Source organism: Corvus brachyrhynchos, unplaced genomic scaffold (assembly GCF_000691975.1).
Source record: "Corvus brachyrhynchos isolate BGI_N302 unplaced genomic scaffold, ASM69197v1 scaffold56, whole genome shotgun sequence".
Classification (NCBI taxonomy): domain Eukaryota; kingdom Metazoa; phylum Chordata; class Aves; order Passeriformes; family Corvidae; genus Corvus; species Corvus brachyrhynchos.
In genome coordinates, this window is record NW_008238664.1 from 3,395,018 (window position 1) to 3,411,372 (window position 16,355).

The following is a 16,355-nucleotide window of genomic DNA, read 5'->3' on the forward strand; positions in this document are numbered from 1 at the left end:
AGTTGTCTTCCAGGGTCCGCAGTGGCAACAGAGACGAGGCTTGGCCATCCCAAGTCCTGTTTAGGGTGCCATTATTGCAGGCACTGCAGAGGGACAGGGGCTATCCTGACAACTCCTGGCTGGAGCAAAGCGTACCAGGCAGAAACCCCACAGCCTGCTTGCAAAGGGCCCCATTTCACACTCTGGCTATCAGACTCCTGCTTGCCTTATTGACTGGAGTTTTCATTGCAGAAGAGAAGTTTACTGGGGTTGGAGGGCGGAGAGGGCAATCAGTAAGGTGGGGATGGAGGGAATGGGCTTTTCAGACATTAACATCACCAAAAATAGTGTTTTATGCAACAAAGAATCAAGTCTCACTGGTGTATACTACAAAATGTTTTGACATTATCCAAGAGCATGTCAAAAATAAAAACACAAAGAAGTTTACATTGGATGTTCATCTTGTTCACTAGGTTGGTTTGTTTTCCCCCCCCTCCTATTTTAAAACAGTGCAAACAGGTAAAACACTTTAAAAATCACCCCTCTGCACCAAGGACAGCATTCCCCCCGCCAGGCTGGAGGTCACAGGCAGCAGGCCCTCTGCCAGGCTGCCTGTGTGCTTTCCCTTTGGAGCTAGACTCAGCAAAAGCGCTCCCCAGAGCTGTTGTTTGGGTTTCCCTTTATTAAATTCCTAAGTGCTCCCCAAACCTGTTTTCCACTTGCCTCCATCTTCGTGGCTAGGATGGGAAGATACAGATAGGGATGGGCTGGGGAAAAACATGGGTAGAACCAGGAGGCTCTGTTTTGTATTCCCCACTGATGGAGTTCTGGGTGCTGGAACTGAAAGCCCAGCAGCCAGTGTCTCTTTTCAGGCAGGGAAATGGCTTCATTAACCGTTCCACAACCAGCACTCGAGCCAGCTACTCAGAAAACCCTCCTCAGCTCTTGCTGTGCACTTCACATCCATGGATCTCAAAATGGGTAAGAACAGGGGATAAACTTCAACTTCACTTTAGGGACGGGGAAGCGAAGTCTAAAGTAGCAACAAGACTGCCCCACAGGGAGCCTTGAGGGGTCACTGACAGAGCCCTGTCCGAAACACAGGTCTCAGACTCCGGAGCCAGTGCTCCTCGCTGGGCAAGTCTGCTCCCTCTCAGGCACTGGAACAGCCAAGCCACAGCTATCTTTAAACATGGCTTTGTCTATCTGAACTCATGACACAGGATCCACATAACTGCTTAACCTGGGAAAAGCTGGCTATAGCAGGCTCATACCGAGCTCCCCATCGCCTCCAGGTCCTGTCATGGCTTTTCTTAGAAAAGCTAACCCACCTACAGCAGTGCAGCCTCCCAAGCATGGGGACCGGGACAACAGTTTGCTCATGTGCTGGGCATCAATATAACTTATTCCCACTAGAGAATATGCTATACCAGTAGAAGTTACTTTGTACCAGCACAACTGTAACTGCAAGGAAATACAGACCAGCACATCATATAAATCAACTCTTCAAACCAAAATTTCATCTGTATGTCATCATGTACTGGCTGGACCTATTGAAAGACAGTACAAACAGCTACACTTAAAGAAACATTTTTTTCTCTGCATCAAGAGGAATCCCAGATGCCACCAGGCTAGAAGGTGACAAACAGCAAGCTATTTGCCAGGCTGCCTGTGTGTTTTCCCTCAGAAACCCAAACCCTGCTTTGCAAGGGACCTGTGACTGCAGACCCATCGCACGGACAAGCACTAGCTGCCATCATTCTAACAAGCCAAGGCCCAGTTCAATTTATTAAACGTAATTAATTTTGCATAGGGAGATATAGGCTTTGTCCTCACTTCTTCAGAAGATGGATATAGCCACACCTTGGCTACTCTGAAAGCATCTCTAGCCAGTTCATAACACATCAGAGTGAAACTGGAGCTGTTGTTTGCCAACAGGGAAGAAAGGCTGAAGAGCTCTCCTGTCACGGCACAACATTTACTCAAGAAACCTTGCCATGCAAGTTTTTGGGAGGTCTGGTGCTTTGGACACCTGGAACCAGCAAGCTACCTCTGGCCCCCAGCCATGCAAGTGTCCCGGTGTCCCCCCTGCAGCTCAGTGCTGAGAGCAGGAAGCCGGGATATCAGCAAGCTCCCCCAGGGGAAGATCTTGCAGCATTAACTGCGGAGTCATAGAGACACTGGCTGCTTAATGCACCAGAGGAGCCCGGCAGGGAGGGACCAGAGCAGGCCAGGCTCGCATACGGGAGGAATCAGGCTGGATGGTCTAAGAACAGGTATTACTCGGAGATCGGGGGACCACGGCCCCCCAAAGGTTGGGTGCTTCTGCACTAAACCCCTCACATTCCTAATATACTTGGGCGGGCTGAAGCTGCCATGCATAGACTCTGCCAGGAGGCAGAAATGGGGCTGGCCTTCCCACTCCCAGGGAGGCCAAGTGGCGGGGGGGGGATTGCAGGTGGCACTGCCAGGGCAGGGGAGGGGACTCAGGGAGGGAGAACCCAGCTTTTGGGGAGCAGCAGTCAGAACCAGCTGAACTGAATGTGGGAGAGGGGCAGTGGGGGAGCAGCTGCCCCAGCAGGGCTCTGCAGATGCTCCTGGGCTCACAGCCTGAGAACTGCCTGCGGGAAGGGGAGGGATGGCCTCGCTCAGGCCCTCCATCCACAGCGGGGAGAACAAGTCCAGTAGAGGTTTTTGCTGCATCCCAGCTCCACAAGTCCCCTGGCTGCTCTGCAGTGGAACTAACTCCCCTTGAATATGACTATCTCTACCACAAGTCCTCCCTCTTCTACCCCAACTCAGGCAGTAAAAGCCCCCAAACACACCAAGTCTCCCTCATTTCCTAGATTTTGTGAAAGCCCCAACACCCTGTTCCCCCCCTCCCTATTTTCAAGCTAAAATATTTATATACAAACAACAAAAAAATTGTCATAACAGCAACAAACCAAACTTTGGCTTGGAAAAAAAAAAGTAAAAAACCAACAATAAAACCAGGGAAAAAAAAGGTGGCCAACAGGCTGGCAGTTTGGTGTCCCCTTTATCTAGCTATTCCTCCAGAAAATCAATAGCTTCAGGGTCCCTAGCTTAACTAATGGCATTCCCATTCTTCCCATTTGAGGTGCCTCCACTCTGCTGTGCACAGAGAGGCTCCATCACTGGGGAAGAGCAAAAAATGTGTGACTGTGTGTGGCTGGGCCAGGACACCTCCCCAGGAGCGGGACCTCTGCTTGCTTAGTGTTAAATGCAGGAATTTTCCTATTCAGCGGTGGATGGAAAAGCAGGTGTTCGACAGGAGCCAGAGAGGCTCTGCCAACAAACCCACACTCTAAGCTGCCCTTCTGGGGGCAGTGGCTCACCCCAGCACCAACCCATGGAGTCGAGGCAGCGCGGTACAATTACACTTCTGCATCTCTCCAGCATGTGGTTAGAGCCTGCCTCTGACCACTGGGGTTACTGGGAGCACTCTAGGAGCCAGCAGCTGAACATAGAGGTCTGGAGAGCAGCAACTCCGCATCACATCACAGCTCACAGTCCTCTAAGTGTGCTGTCTTTGAAATACAGCGAATTCTCTGTATGTGAGAGCAGAAGGGAGATGGTCTTGGGAGTCGTGGAGCCCTCAGTTATTTAGTCTCTAGCCTTCCAAGTCTTCTAATATGTAGTGTCTATATGGACTCAGCAGACCAGGTGCACAACTCTCTATGAGAGGCTGGGCAAAACAAACCCAGGGACTCCAATGCAGCTATGGAAGGGCCTGAAACAGCTTGTGGTAGGAAGTTCCTATGAATTCAGAGCTTGCACGAACTGCTTCTGCCAGACACAAAACTACTTCAGGATCACAGTTAGATGTAAAGGATCCTCTTCCCCCACACAAACTCACATGCTTGTCCCTCAACTCAAGCAGCTTATGCGTGACTGGTTTTTCCTCACTCATGTTATTTGAAATAGAATAGTTGCAGAAGCACCTAATCAGCCCAGGATGAACAGGAGCAGAGCCCTTGCACGCTGGGCCTCAGAGCGTGTGCCATGCTCGACTCTTCTGCTCGCTTTCTTCCTCTGCGAGGCTGCAGGTGCTTCACCTCCCCAAGTTTAACCACTTGCTGCCCGCAACAGAGGTACTCTGCGTGATCCTGCACTGCATCTGCCACTCCTCAAGGAATGAAGGGGAGGAAAGGGACAGCAAGAGAGAAAGATCTTCAAAAGGAGGAATGAAAACCAAGACAATTACAGCCACCTGCAGTGGACAAAAGTCAGCGAGTAAAAGTTCCGTGTGTGGGGAAAAGATCATCCTCATCAAAAACTCCTTTCAAAGTCTTGTCCCCTATACAGCAGGTAACAGCTGAAGTCTTTGGGCAGGTTGAGGGACTCTTCTCTTGCGAAGTCTAAAGTTCTTACACTGCTGAAACTGTCACAACCTGTGCACATCAGATGGTGACGGAAACAAGGAAAGTCTCTGCATTTCCCCCATTTCCAAATGCAAATGACTACTTCCCACCAGCATTCAGGTCCCAGCCACAGCCAAAGAGTGCTTCCTTCTGCAGACCAGAAACACGGCAGGTGGAGACTTCTCCCTCACGTCCCCCTGTCTCACAGGCACCAAGCACCAGACCCAGGGAAGTAACTCTGTCTGCGTGTTCCTGATTAATTGCATGATATCAGTTTCTAACAGCTTTCCTTATCACTAATCGCCTTTTCCGTGATTGGTAGGATAAGCTATGCACCAACATACAGACACGGAAATGCATTATTTTTACCACAGTTAAAAAAACCCCAAAAATGAAAACAAAAAACAAACAAACAAACAAAAAAGCACAATCTTTGGAACAAAAGAATTAAAGGCAGAAATTTAAAGGAAAAAAAATACATATTCAAAGAACATAGTGAGGTATAAAAAAGTATTTTCTCTTTTTTTTTTTTTGTTTTTGTTTTTGTTTTTCCTCCTCAACTTGCTATAGAGTTCCTCTACTAGTAAATATTGCAATAGCCAGGCCTCATGAACTGGGGGGGCTGTCCCATTTGCAGGGGGCTCACGTCACTTCAGTAGGGGGCAAATCGGCTGTAGCCACCTCGGTATAAACTCGCCTGTAGAAATGAAATGGGAGAAAAAAAAGGTTGTTAGGAGGAGAACTGTGAAGAGATACCCAGGACTGCACCCAAATGCTTTTGGCAGGACCAACGGGCCTGTCCTGGCACTGACCCACCACCATCAGCACCTCTAAGAAGCAAGAGAGAACTCTGCCTGCAAAACCAAAGATGTGGCTCAGGAGGGCATGCTCATGGCCAGCCAGCTGGAGGTGAAGTTTGGCAAGTCTTGGTGGAAGGGAATTCAGTACCACAGAGGCGACTCACCAGTCCTAATCTCAAGCCACTTGTCCAGGCTGCCTTTACAGATTGCGGAGACCAGGACTCCTAGGATGCTCTTCACCTCACCTCAAGGTAAAGGTCTAAAATAGATATGATGACTGGGTATCCTAGAATTACCTGTTTTTCTCTCATTGACTAAAGAGAATCCACAGGATGAGCTGAGGCTGAAACAGAGGTGCTACACTGCAGATACCTATTTTTAGGTGTCTTTTTCTCTGAACACATTTGTATTCCAGCCTTTGCAACAACACAGATACTGCACTGGCTAGCAGATGGGCAAGCATATGTTTTCAGCAAGCTGCTCCACTCCCCTCCAATGCCAGCATACCTCATCCTGCCCTTGCGTAACTACTGCTGGCAGGCAGGACACCGAATCCTTCCACTAGTGCAAGAGGGAACCAAGTGAAGCAGCTCTGCTGCAAGATGTCACAAGAACAATTTATTCCCTTGCTTCCTAGAACTGAAAATGGCAAGAAAGGGTATCCTGAATCTCTAACTATTGCTGATTTTTGCTCTATGTATCACCTCAATACAGTTCTACTGATTCACCAACAGTGTTCTGGCTTCTGGCAGTTCTGGTCGCTTTTCATTTTCATTTTTCATTGTAGTAGATGATGTGCAAGACCAAGTAATAACTGGTCTCCTACAGCCTGGTTCCTTTCTTAGTGCACACATAGATATGAATGCCAAACAACTGGGAACCCAGCACTGCTGCTAAGGACCTCCTCCTTCAACAAAGAAGTTTTTCTGGGTGAAGTTTCACTGCATGATACCCAGCAGACAGCTGTTCCCCATGCTGGAAATGAGAAACAGCCCAAGAAAGAAAATCCCACTTACCACAGCGCCAACTCCGTAGCTAGCGGCAGGGGCAAGGGCATGGTAAGGATCTGCTGTGTACACCCTGCCATAACTGAAGAGAGGGAGAAAAGATATAAAAAGAAAAAAAGTCACTTGGGAGGGGCAGAGAAATAGCTGTCTGACCACAGCAGCATGCCCTTGCACACACATGTATGCATCCACGCACACACAGGCATGCAGGCAGCCCCTCTGCAGAGAGATCCTACGGGCATGCTGCCATGCATTGTATGAGATGGGCAAGAGAACGGCCTGCCAGGAGGAATGTGGCAGAGGCCACGAGCCTGGCCTGCAGGAAAGAGGTCAGCACCCTTGAAATGACAGCTAGTGCACCCCTTACCTTTGGGTAATTGCATGATGCAATTAGGGAGGAGAGTGACTGCTGGCACTAGGTGCTACTGGCACAGTAACAGCTGCTAAATGGAAAGCAGTGAGGAATTCTCCACTATGAGAGGAGTATAAACTTTAATGGGCTTACATGTGCTAGGATTAAAACACGGCCCTACTGCACAGGCAATGAAAAATCTTAAGGCAAGTACTCTGATGAAGACAATCCTTTGTATCTATTCAGAGCTGCATGTTAAAGCATCCTAGAGCACTGCACGAGCTGAGTCATTTTTACTTTATGATGGGGAGAGAAACACACCCACAGATTAAGTAACCTGCCCAGAGCCAGATCCCTGCCTCTGAGGGTGTAACCACGGTGCCTGCTTTGTGCAGAGAACCACAAGGATGGGGAAGAGGCCAGGATTTGTGCCAGCTCACATACACCGAGGGCAATACTGTCCAGGAGCAGAGACAAACCGTGCATTCAAGTCTTCCGTGTCGGGTGGTGCATGCATGCGCGCGCATGCGAGTGCAGGTAAGACAAAGAAACGGGGGCAAGAAGCAGAAGTTCTGTGATGGATCAATGCTCCTTGAATCCCTGAGCACAGCAAGCGAGCCCCCATGGATACCTCTCCCTTACATACCCATCGCTGTAAGCTGCTGCAGCGGCTGCAGCGGCCGTGGCTGCTGTTGCAGTAGCAGGCTGTGCATATCTGTAGGCTGCGTATCCACCCTGCAGGAGAGAAGAGAACTGACTTTACAGATACCTGTCCACCCATGCAGAGCATAAAAAAAAAAATTTAAAAAAATGTCACACACATCACAAGGAGAGGAAGTGTTTCAAACTGCATCAGCTCCCATGTCATGTCTATCACAAGCATCACCCATTAACTCATGTATATTCCTTTCCTTAGAGGGACCAGGGAGGCCCTTCCATTATCCTCTTTAGCAGAAGGAATACACTAAAGGAAGACTGAGCATTATTATAACCCTGCAAAAAATGCAATTTGGCATGGAGGAAATGGAAACAAGGAAAGACCCAGAATCTTGCATGCAAGGTAACTTTTATGGCCCCTTCCTCTTATGGAGGGGAAAACAGAGGTGGACACCTTATATGAAGTATTTTAGAACAGGGACCATTCAGAGAAATTCCTGGGTTTTTTTTGTTTTAACCTCTCTTTTTTACAGCCTGAAAAACCCAAAGAGCTTGAATTTAATTGGGTCCACAAGTGCAAAAGTATCAATAGCCAGAGAAGGCAAAAAGCAATCAGGAAAAGATGGTCAGAGAAGACAGTCCCTGGTGGTTTCAGGGCTGTCAACAAGCAAACCAACATTGAGGCCAACCAGACTGTTCTCCCCTCCTCTCCATAGAAAAAGGAAACAGGTCAAGGGAATTTATGCCAGAAGAGTCTGTTCTGCTGCTGCATTTCTGCCCATGCTACACACTTGTAGCAAAGGTGATCAGAGGTAGTTACTAAAAACGTACTTAACAGCTGTCTTGTCAAAATGTGAATTCTGACTCAGAGGAAAACCTGTGAGTCTCCTCCTGGAACTCCCACAAGGAGCTCTTGGGGCAGAGCAAGGCCTGCGGTACTAAAAGACCAAGGCCAGCCACCTTTCAGACCAGGGACAAAGGTGGCACAGCAGGCAGCAAAGCGGGCTCTGAAGCCCCCCGGTTAGATCTTTATTGTATCTCTGAACACATTTTTTTGGAGTTGGGGGTGAGGGCTTGGTAAATGAACCATAGTTTTGACTTTCTAGAAACACAATGAGCTATAAAAAACCATCAGAAAATTCCAGATTGCTTCTGGTTTTTTTTTTCTTCCAATTGACATTTCAGGGCTTGAAGGACCAGGAGGCAGAGTTACGCTCTTCACCTCCAGAAACAGCTCAACATACCTCTACCACTTCTTCCCTATATATTTTTTGCATATATGTAACTAAGAGTACAAGATCAGCTCCACTACAGAACTGTGTGTTTGCTCAACAATTCTCAATCTGGACCCGGGTAGCTTTTAAATTAGAAGTAATGATTTTAAATTAATATTGGTTTGTTTTGTGTGGCCTGCATTAGCCTTGTGAAGGCTAACATGCTATCCAAAACATGTTTGCAGACCCTTTCCTACTCCAGAGAAAAGGGACTTGCAGCCTCTTCAATCTTCTAGTTAACAGGAGAAAAAGCAACACAGATCTACACCTGTGAAACATCAATCACCACATGGCCTGGAAGAGATGTCATGTTACAGTTTAGCCCTTTTAATCTCACCTGGCTGTTTCAAATCCTACATTTTGGATTGATGGTTTGGGGATGATTTGCTTGGTTTTGCCATGGTGTCATTGCACCACCATGTAAAATGTGAGAGAGTCAAGAGGAATGAGGTGCAGCCTTAATTCAAATCAAAGCTTCATTAACCTCACCAAATTAAGACAAAACTTTGTATCAAAGCCATTGTGGTATTCCCCTTAGGTTATGAGCTTCCTGAACCCTTGGTTTGTCACTTGGGCACAGTGTAGGAGGTATTTTCTCCAGGCACCACCCTCCGCAGGGCAGCTCGCCTCAGCATGCACCCTGATTCCCATGCTGCCCCACACTTTCACACTTGCCAGTCACATTTCAGATCAGAAGCCACTTCAAATGTGCCTGGCACATACTCTGAACATGACAGCAAGATGCAGTTTGAAACCAAAAAGGCTTATCATATAATTGTCTTTTAACTCATGTCTCTCATAAAGGAAAACAAAACAGAACCAAACCAAACCAAACCAAAAAAACAAAATTAAAGAAGAAGAAAAGAAGGGTTGGAATCAGGTGTGGGAGGGGGAATGGAGTAACATTTATTAATCAAAATTAAAAACTAAGCATGCTGACATCTGGAGCTAGAACAACCAGCAAAGTCACCACGTTCAGACTCATATTGGCTAGTTCTATCCATCCCAGCATTCTCTTGGGACAGCAGTTCGCCCTAGGCTCTACCACAAGCTCAGTGAAGTACACAGCCTCAAGTACTAGAGCGTGCAGCCACAACAACCTGCTATTACGGAAACAGTCAGTCACCACTGGAGTTAACATTCCAACCTTAACGACTCCCGCAGCACCCCGCCCTCGCCCCCCAGAATGGCTCCCACCCTAGCCCTGTCCCACACCACAATGTTAATAATTATAACAAGCAATAACCCATCTGTTATATCAGAGAAGGGAACAGAGACTCCACTGAGAGATTTAGAGCGGGATGTTAACATTTCTTCAGTCAACTGCACAACAAACAAAAAAAAAAAAAAACAAAACAAAAAAAACAAAACAAAACAAAAAAACAGGAGAAATAATTCATTGGAGAAATGAAGTTAAGAAATAGCTGACGTGTATTGCTTTTTAACCATGCACTGATGCAAAATTGAAGCTACTGGTTACTTAAAAAAGGAAAAAACAAAAAAATCTTAGGATAGAGGTACACACGCACAGGCAGACCTGCTCATTTTAAAGCGATCTGCAAAGTCTACTTATGTGTACTTCAAATAAAACCAAGAATGGGGATTATAATGGCATGGTGCATTCCTGTCATAGGAGCAATGAGTGTGGACAGCTGGGAGATTTCTGAGACGGGGATGTATTTATTAGCATGACCGGCAGGTCCAAATACACCAAAATATGGTGAAGGAAAGAGGAAGACCTCTTGCAACTATTACTTGTTTTTTCATAAATCTTTTCACCCAGCTCTGGGACCATACAGAGCAGACACTGTACAGGTTGCCTTACCCAGCTGATGCTCCTGTTCTCCATAACCCAGGATCCATCTATATAATGCAATAAATGCATCTAAAGCCTGTTCAGCTTGTCCAATGCACCAGATATCTTCTCCTGCTATTCCTGTCACACAAAACTTGTAACTGATATGCAGAGCTCATCCACAAGCTCAGCTGCAGGGTCCTACGACCCCTAGTGATTTCTGGTGCTACCCACTTCAGGTACTCCAGTAAATATAAACCGTAACAGCACCATAGAGCAGCAACAAAGAGGAAAAACCTTGTTTCCAAATGAAAGAAATAATTATTTAAAAATAAATAAAATTTTTGAAAAGGCCCTTGCTAGCTTCAACACATTCCTTCAGTGCCAGAGCCAAATTGCAACAGAAGAAACCACTGAGTGGCATAGTGCCTGAAACTCAGGACAGCCATGCAAACTCCCACTCCACCTATTTGGTTCCACGAGGACAGGTTACCCTTGTAGGTTCAGTTTTTAAAAATATTTAGTCTCACTTCAAAAGAAGTAAGTGTGGCTGAGTTTCTTGCAAAGACGTTATGTCAGAGGCATTTCTATCAATGGGACTGTTTAAGTACTGCCTCCATAAGGAAATGGGAACTAGTGAGAAGGCTTATGCATTTTTACTGGGCATTAAAAACAACCAAAAGGACTGTGTAAATCAAGATTAGCTCTTTTTGGTACAGGCTTTGGGTTGTCTGGGGAGCATGTGAGAGAAATGAGTACCAGCCTAAATGCTGCTTTATCTTGAGTCAAGTTCTCTTTCTCTGTCTATCTGGCCTCCCAGTGTTGCTGGGGCTGTGCTGGACCCCTTTCCCCACATAGTGCTTGAGCCTACAGACCTGAGCTGTCAAACAGCTATATTGCTTGGGTATGAACAAAAGCCCAAATTTAAAATGACTCTTCTGTGATGTTACTTGGCTCATCAACAAAGCAATCTTTTATTTTAAAATTCCTTCTTTAACATTAAATGACAGCTTTTTCAGTATTTTCTTATATTTTCTGAAATAAGACAAACATGGAAAAACAACATATACAGGAAGCTGCAATCCCAACTAAAGCAGCATTCCAATTACTGAGTATGTTAATGAAAATAAATTAGCATTTTATGCAGTTCAGCTCAAGTACATCTTTTCTTCCACTCTTCAAGTCCGTATCAGGTGATCAATCCAACGAGAGCAGGAGGAAATCCAAAACTACAGCTTACTATGTCAGTGTGGTATAAACCTCCCTTTTCTTTTTCCCTTCCTGCCTTAGAAGGGCACACAAAGTATGTCACTGGCCCTGTTTACTCCGAAGAGCCTTTCTGCCCCTAGGATGGAAGTGTCTCCATATGCCTGGAGAAATGTGTAACTCATGGTACCAGATAGGTACGTTTTACTGCTTGCCAGGTTTAGGCAGCGAGCCCAATTTTAGGATCTTTTATTTGTCATCTCTCAAATGTGTCTTCTCCACCCCTATACTTCGATGTAACAGAAGCTGAGAAGCAGAAAGGGCTAGAACCGCTTCTGGTATTTCTGTATTAGAAGGGTGGCATATGTGCACCAGGAATGAGCATGAATGAATTAAAAGAGGTGACAGGACAACCGTGTCCACTGCAGCAGGTGCTTCTACATGGTAATGGGACAAGCATGACCTTGTTAACCCTTCCACTGAATTTAAGTTTTGTTGGTTTTTAGTTTTTTGTTGGTTTTTGTTTTTTTTTATTTTGAGTGAAATGCCACTTGGTATGAAATCTGGACACACGCCGCCCTGCTACAGCGGGGGCTTGGCTCACACGTGAGTCTGCGCTGCTCTAAAAAAGCCTCTGTTCCCATCTCTAATGTGGTGCTGGAATGGTTAGTATAATTCAGTTTTTTCCACTGCAATCCACAATCTGATTGGTTGGCAGGTCACACTGGCACTCCTACCTGAGGTATTTTAGCGCTAATGATTGGTTCCTGTAAGACTATTCTATAACAGAACACAGGAAGAGCAGTTCAAAAAAACACAGCTGTGGAAAGAAACAATCATACAAACAGCCCACAGCGGGGCTCACCAGCCTTTTCTTTCCAGTGGATGCAAGCACGCTTTTCACAAGCAGGAGCAGTCTTTGCATGGGTGGGTTTGTTTGGGTTTCCCCCCCCGCCACCCAGATTGACCCCATTGTAGAAGAAAGATAACCTTTCTTATGATCCGAAATGAAGCCCTCTGCATCCTGGGGCAGGTTGTTTTATCAATTCAGGTGTCTTGCCAGAGTGGGACGCATCCAACAACAGATGGAATGCCTTCTTCCCAGAAGAAATGGCTAGCAGGATGGTTGCCCCAGGAAAGAAAAAAGGAGTGAGGAAAAGGAGGAGGAGGAACATGAGAAATCGGTGCATAGCATATATGCAGAAAAAGCAGCCCAAACTTGGGACACTTCCCTTTCTTCTTACCTACCATTCATTAACCACTCCCTGCCAGCTCAGCTCCTTTCCACAACCCTATGGACTCAGAAGTCTTAAGAGAATCTCGATTTAACTTCCCCCCGGTCCTAACTGAAGTATCCTCTGCCATCCCTTCCAGAATCTGGGTAAACCTATCACAGCAACCAGGGGGATGGAAGCACTGCAGTGAAAAGCACAACAAATCAGCGAGACACAGGGACATTGCAATCATTCCACCTGCGTCAAGCAAATTGTTTGGAAGGGCAACTTCAAGTTTGGATAATGGTAACTTTTTCCTGAGCTCCGTTGGAGGGCTCTAGGCAGCAATAACACAGGAAAAAGCACCACCATCTACTTTGATGCAATCCTCTCTTCTATCACCCTGCTTTCTGACAGTGACACCACTGCCACCAACAGCAAAATCATCAGAAATCCACCTAATGGTTCTACCCTGACCTGGGGGCTTGGCTTCGTGTTATGCGGCAGTACTGCTCTGCAGCACCAAGTGGTTAGGGGTGTTCTTCACTGCTGAGTTCTCTGTCCTTAAAACATGTTAAGTAAGCCTCTCCTCCCCAACAAAAGCTCTGATGGAGCTTTCTCAGAAGAAATAGGGAGTAACCTTGGCCAGTCTTCCCTTTCAACACGGCAGCCTTTTATATGCCACACTCTGGGGGAAGAGGCACTAAGCACCACTCATTTTCTTGGTTTCTTGCCATAGCAAATCAGTGTCTGTAAAGCTAGTGTTTTAGGAGTGAGGCAGGAAAATGCAGAACCTTCTGTAGTCCTTGACACAGCTTTATAAAGAAACACTTGACTAGGCAGATCAATCTTTAAAGGACTGCACACAAGATATTATATGGAAGAGTGAAGAAATGCACGCAGTTCTCTTCATCTCAGAGAGCACACCTTCCAACTCCTGTACCTGGGCTGGGAAAACCACCTGTCCAGAACTCGATCCTCCATATAAACCAACCAAATCCAAAAGCTAGTTCCATCCATTATCCTGAGTCTAACCCCAGGGTCCTCTTTATAAATGTCAGGAATAGCACCTTCAAAGGAGCGGGAATGAGAAATCCGTGCTGACAATTGTGCCACTACCCAAACTATACAAAACTTCTCCAGAGAGCTATGACCTACAATGCCACAACAGGGAACTCTGCTGGAGCCAGGCAGGCCACAAGTTGCAATGGCAGTAGTGGCCCTGAATATTTTTGCTTTGAAAGGCATGTTCCTACCATATTCCTGCTCTGCAACAGCTCTCCCTCAGAGAGGAAACCACTTTTCTCACTGGCCAGTTCAAATACCTCCATCCACAACCCACCTATGTACACACAGACACCCTGGAGATTTGCAGTACAGACTGACCGAGTAGGACAAAGACAATGACAGGACAAAGTCTCCCGTGGTGTCACAGCTAATTCCCAAACAGGAGGAGGCTGCTGACTCTTGTAACCGAACATCTCCACATATTTGTACTTTACAATTCCCCAAAGAGGCGAGAGACTCTAGCTTATTTAGGTGCCATTTCTACCAGCAAAATGAGATGTCAGTTTTCACTCTAGCATCTCAGTCTCCATTTTTAATCAGTCCCAGTGTCTTCCCCAAAGGGATAATCTCCACATCCCAGTGGCACATGAACATTTTAAAACATACAACTTGTTCAGTGTAGTGTGGGCTGCACAAATCAAACCTGAAAGGGCCCCAAGAGGGAAGAGAAAGGGGAGGGAAGAGGGGGAGAAGGAAAGGGAAGGTCTGAGGCTAAACCAGTCCTGTTATTTTTATACCAAATTATGTAAATGAGAGAAGTGTTGAGAGAAATTTTAATTTGCTAATCATCTCTCAAGTTGATTAGTACCAGTGTGCATGTGGGGGACAGGACACCCAATAAACTGACCCTGGCAATGATCAGGAAACCCAAAGGCTTAGGTCTTGCACCCAGGGGCAAGCGCAGTGACAGAGAAGCATGCTTGCATTCCTAAATATATAAATATATATATCCACAAGGAAGAAGAAAATTAAAGTAAATGATATTTAAAAAACCAAACCAAACCAAACGAACAAACCAAAAGAAAAAGAAAACAAAACAAAAAAAGGCTGGCTTGTCAGGGGTTGGGGACAAGAAGGCTCCAGTGTGTGTACTTACATAGAGGTCAGCACCGTAAAATCCGTCCTGGTAAACCACACTGCAGAAAATCCACACAAAAACAAAAAAAACAAAAAAACAAACAAAAAACAAAAGAACAGAAAACACATTCCGGTTATTGAGGACGGCAGCATGCACATGCGTTTTACACAGGCAGGTGATGTATGAATCCACAACCTGGGCTTTTGGCAGGAGCAAATCAGCAAGAGAATGTGTGTGCGCACGCACGGCTCCAAGTCATCTTCCATGGCATGCAAAGGGGGAAGGGGCGGGCAGAGGGGGAGACAGTATGCAAAGGAGAGAGGGAGGGGAACCACCATCTTGGACAGTAAATATTGACTCAAAAAGATCTGACGTCCTGAAGAGAGACACAAGGGTTTAGAAACCTCCACTCTGGTTATTCTCCTGCAATTATTTTAGTTACCCCCTAAACACACAGAAACATTGGCTTCATCAAGTGGGCTTGTGAAATTGAGGAGCCCCTCACAGAAGGCGTCCCACAGGGGCTGGAGTCACCTATGTCAGGAAGTGTGGTTCAGAGACTTGTGCCTGATTACATTTTTCACGCTTCACAGGGCTGCATGACTTTTGTTTCTGACATCCATACATCACCTGCTTTTACCCTGCACATTAGACATGCGATAAGATTTGGCTGATCACACAAGCATGCAAAGTATTATTATTCAGCATCTTAAAGAACCGATGCAACACCTCAGGAAAACAAGTCAATCAATTCTGATCAAAGTAAACACAGAGAAATGTAATTGAAAAGAAAAAACCAAAAATACCCACAATGCATTGCTTTCACAAGCAGAGATAATGAGCTAAAAAGGTTAGGTGACTGGTCCAAGATCCGAAAACTGAAAGGTGCAGTGGGAGTCCCTGGTAGTAATGACCTATTCCACAGCAGAGAGGAGCAACTGGAAGGGTTTCCATGGGATGGTGCTTTTTCTGCTTTAAGCCATCATTTTGTTTCTCTCAGAACTTCAAGCACAAAAACTGTTAAACAGAGCCTGGGGCTCCCAAATAGCTGCTCTTACCAGAGCATTCACTAGCAGGAGGCTACACAGCTCACTCTGGGGACAGGGGTTGGGGAAGGATGAGGAAGGAAGAGAGGGGATGCCCCCCACCCATTTGAGTTCAGCGTGTGCTTCACATACTGAGGAATTTCCTCCAGCTTTGTCCTCTGAAGAGCTCCACACCAACTTGCTCAAGGCTTTAAAAAGCATTAGCCCCACCATCTGTTATGTTCATGGATCTGATGTGCATGACTTACCCATAAAATTAAGGAAAAAGAAGGTATGGAACACTAGCTATTCTTTTGACTATCATTTTTACTCATCAGATGGAATGTGAAATGCTGCGAAGAGCCTGCCACCCTCAGATACCCACCTATTGTAAGGCACACACACACAAAAAAAGCCCAGCAGATCTTGCCAAAATTCTGCATGCTATTACTAAAAAAAAAAAAAAAAAAAAAAAATAAAAAAAAAAAATTTTCAAGTTTAGCTACATTCTTAATAAT

The 16,355-nt window shown here is 45.9% G+C and overlaps 1 protein-coding gene and 1 long non-coding RNA gene across 27 annotated transcripts in view; one reads left to right on the forward strand and one right to left on the reverse strand.

The window, feature by feature from the left end:
• LOC108447548 overlaps positions 1-15,488 on the forward strand; it is a 15,808-nt gene extending 320 nt beyond the window's left edge. Inside the window, exons 2-4 of the long non-coding RNA XR_001863167.1 lie at positions 5,271-5,284; positions 6,887-6,889; positions 15,477-15,488. This is a non-coding gene — a long non-coding RNA (uncharacterized LOC108447548). The remainder of the gene's footprint in view (positions 1-5,270; positions 5,285-6,886; positions 6,890-15,476) is intronic.
• Positions 377-16,355, reverse strand: part of RBFOX2 (RNA binding protein, fox-1 homolog 2) — a 114,005-nt gene continuing 98,026 nt past the window's right edge. For 7 of the 26 annotated variants that reach the window (XM_017737833.1, XM_017737836.1, XM_017737829.1 and 4 more), the window contains 5 exons: positions 12,190-12,232; positions 9,698-9,774; positions 7,167-7,255; positions 6,178-6,250; positions 377-5,058 (listed from right to left, as the gene is read on the reverse strand). In XM_017737833.1, the coding sequence (XP_017593322.1) occupies positions 5,004-5,058; positions 6,178-6,250; positions 7,167-7,255; positions 9,698-9,774; positions 12,190-12,232 (337 nt within the window). In that variant the 3' untranslated portion in view covers positions 377-5,003. Of the gene's footprint in view, positions 5,059-6,177; positions 6,251-7,163; positions 7,256-9,693; positions 9,775-12,183; positions 12,233-12,442; positions 12,567-14,830; positions 14,871-16,355 lie in introns of those variants that run through there. The other 19 variants (XM_008636405.2, XM_008636403.2, XM_017737830.1 and 16 more) reach the window with 14 other exon arrangements.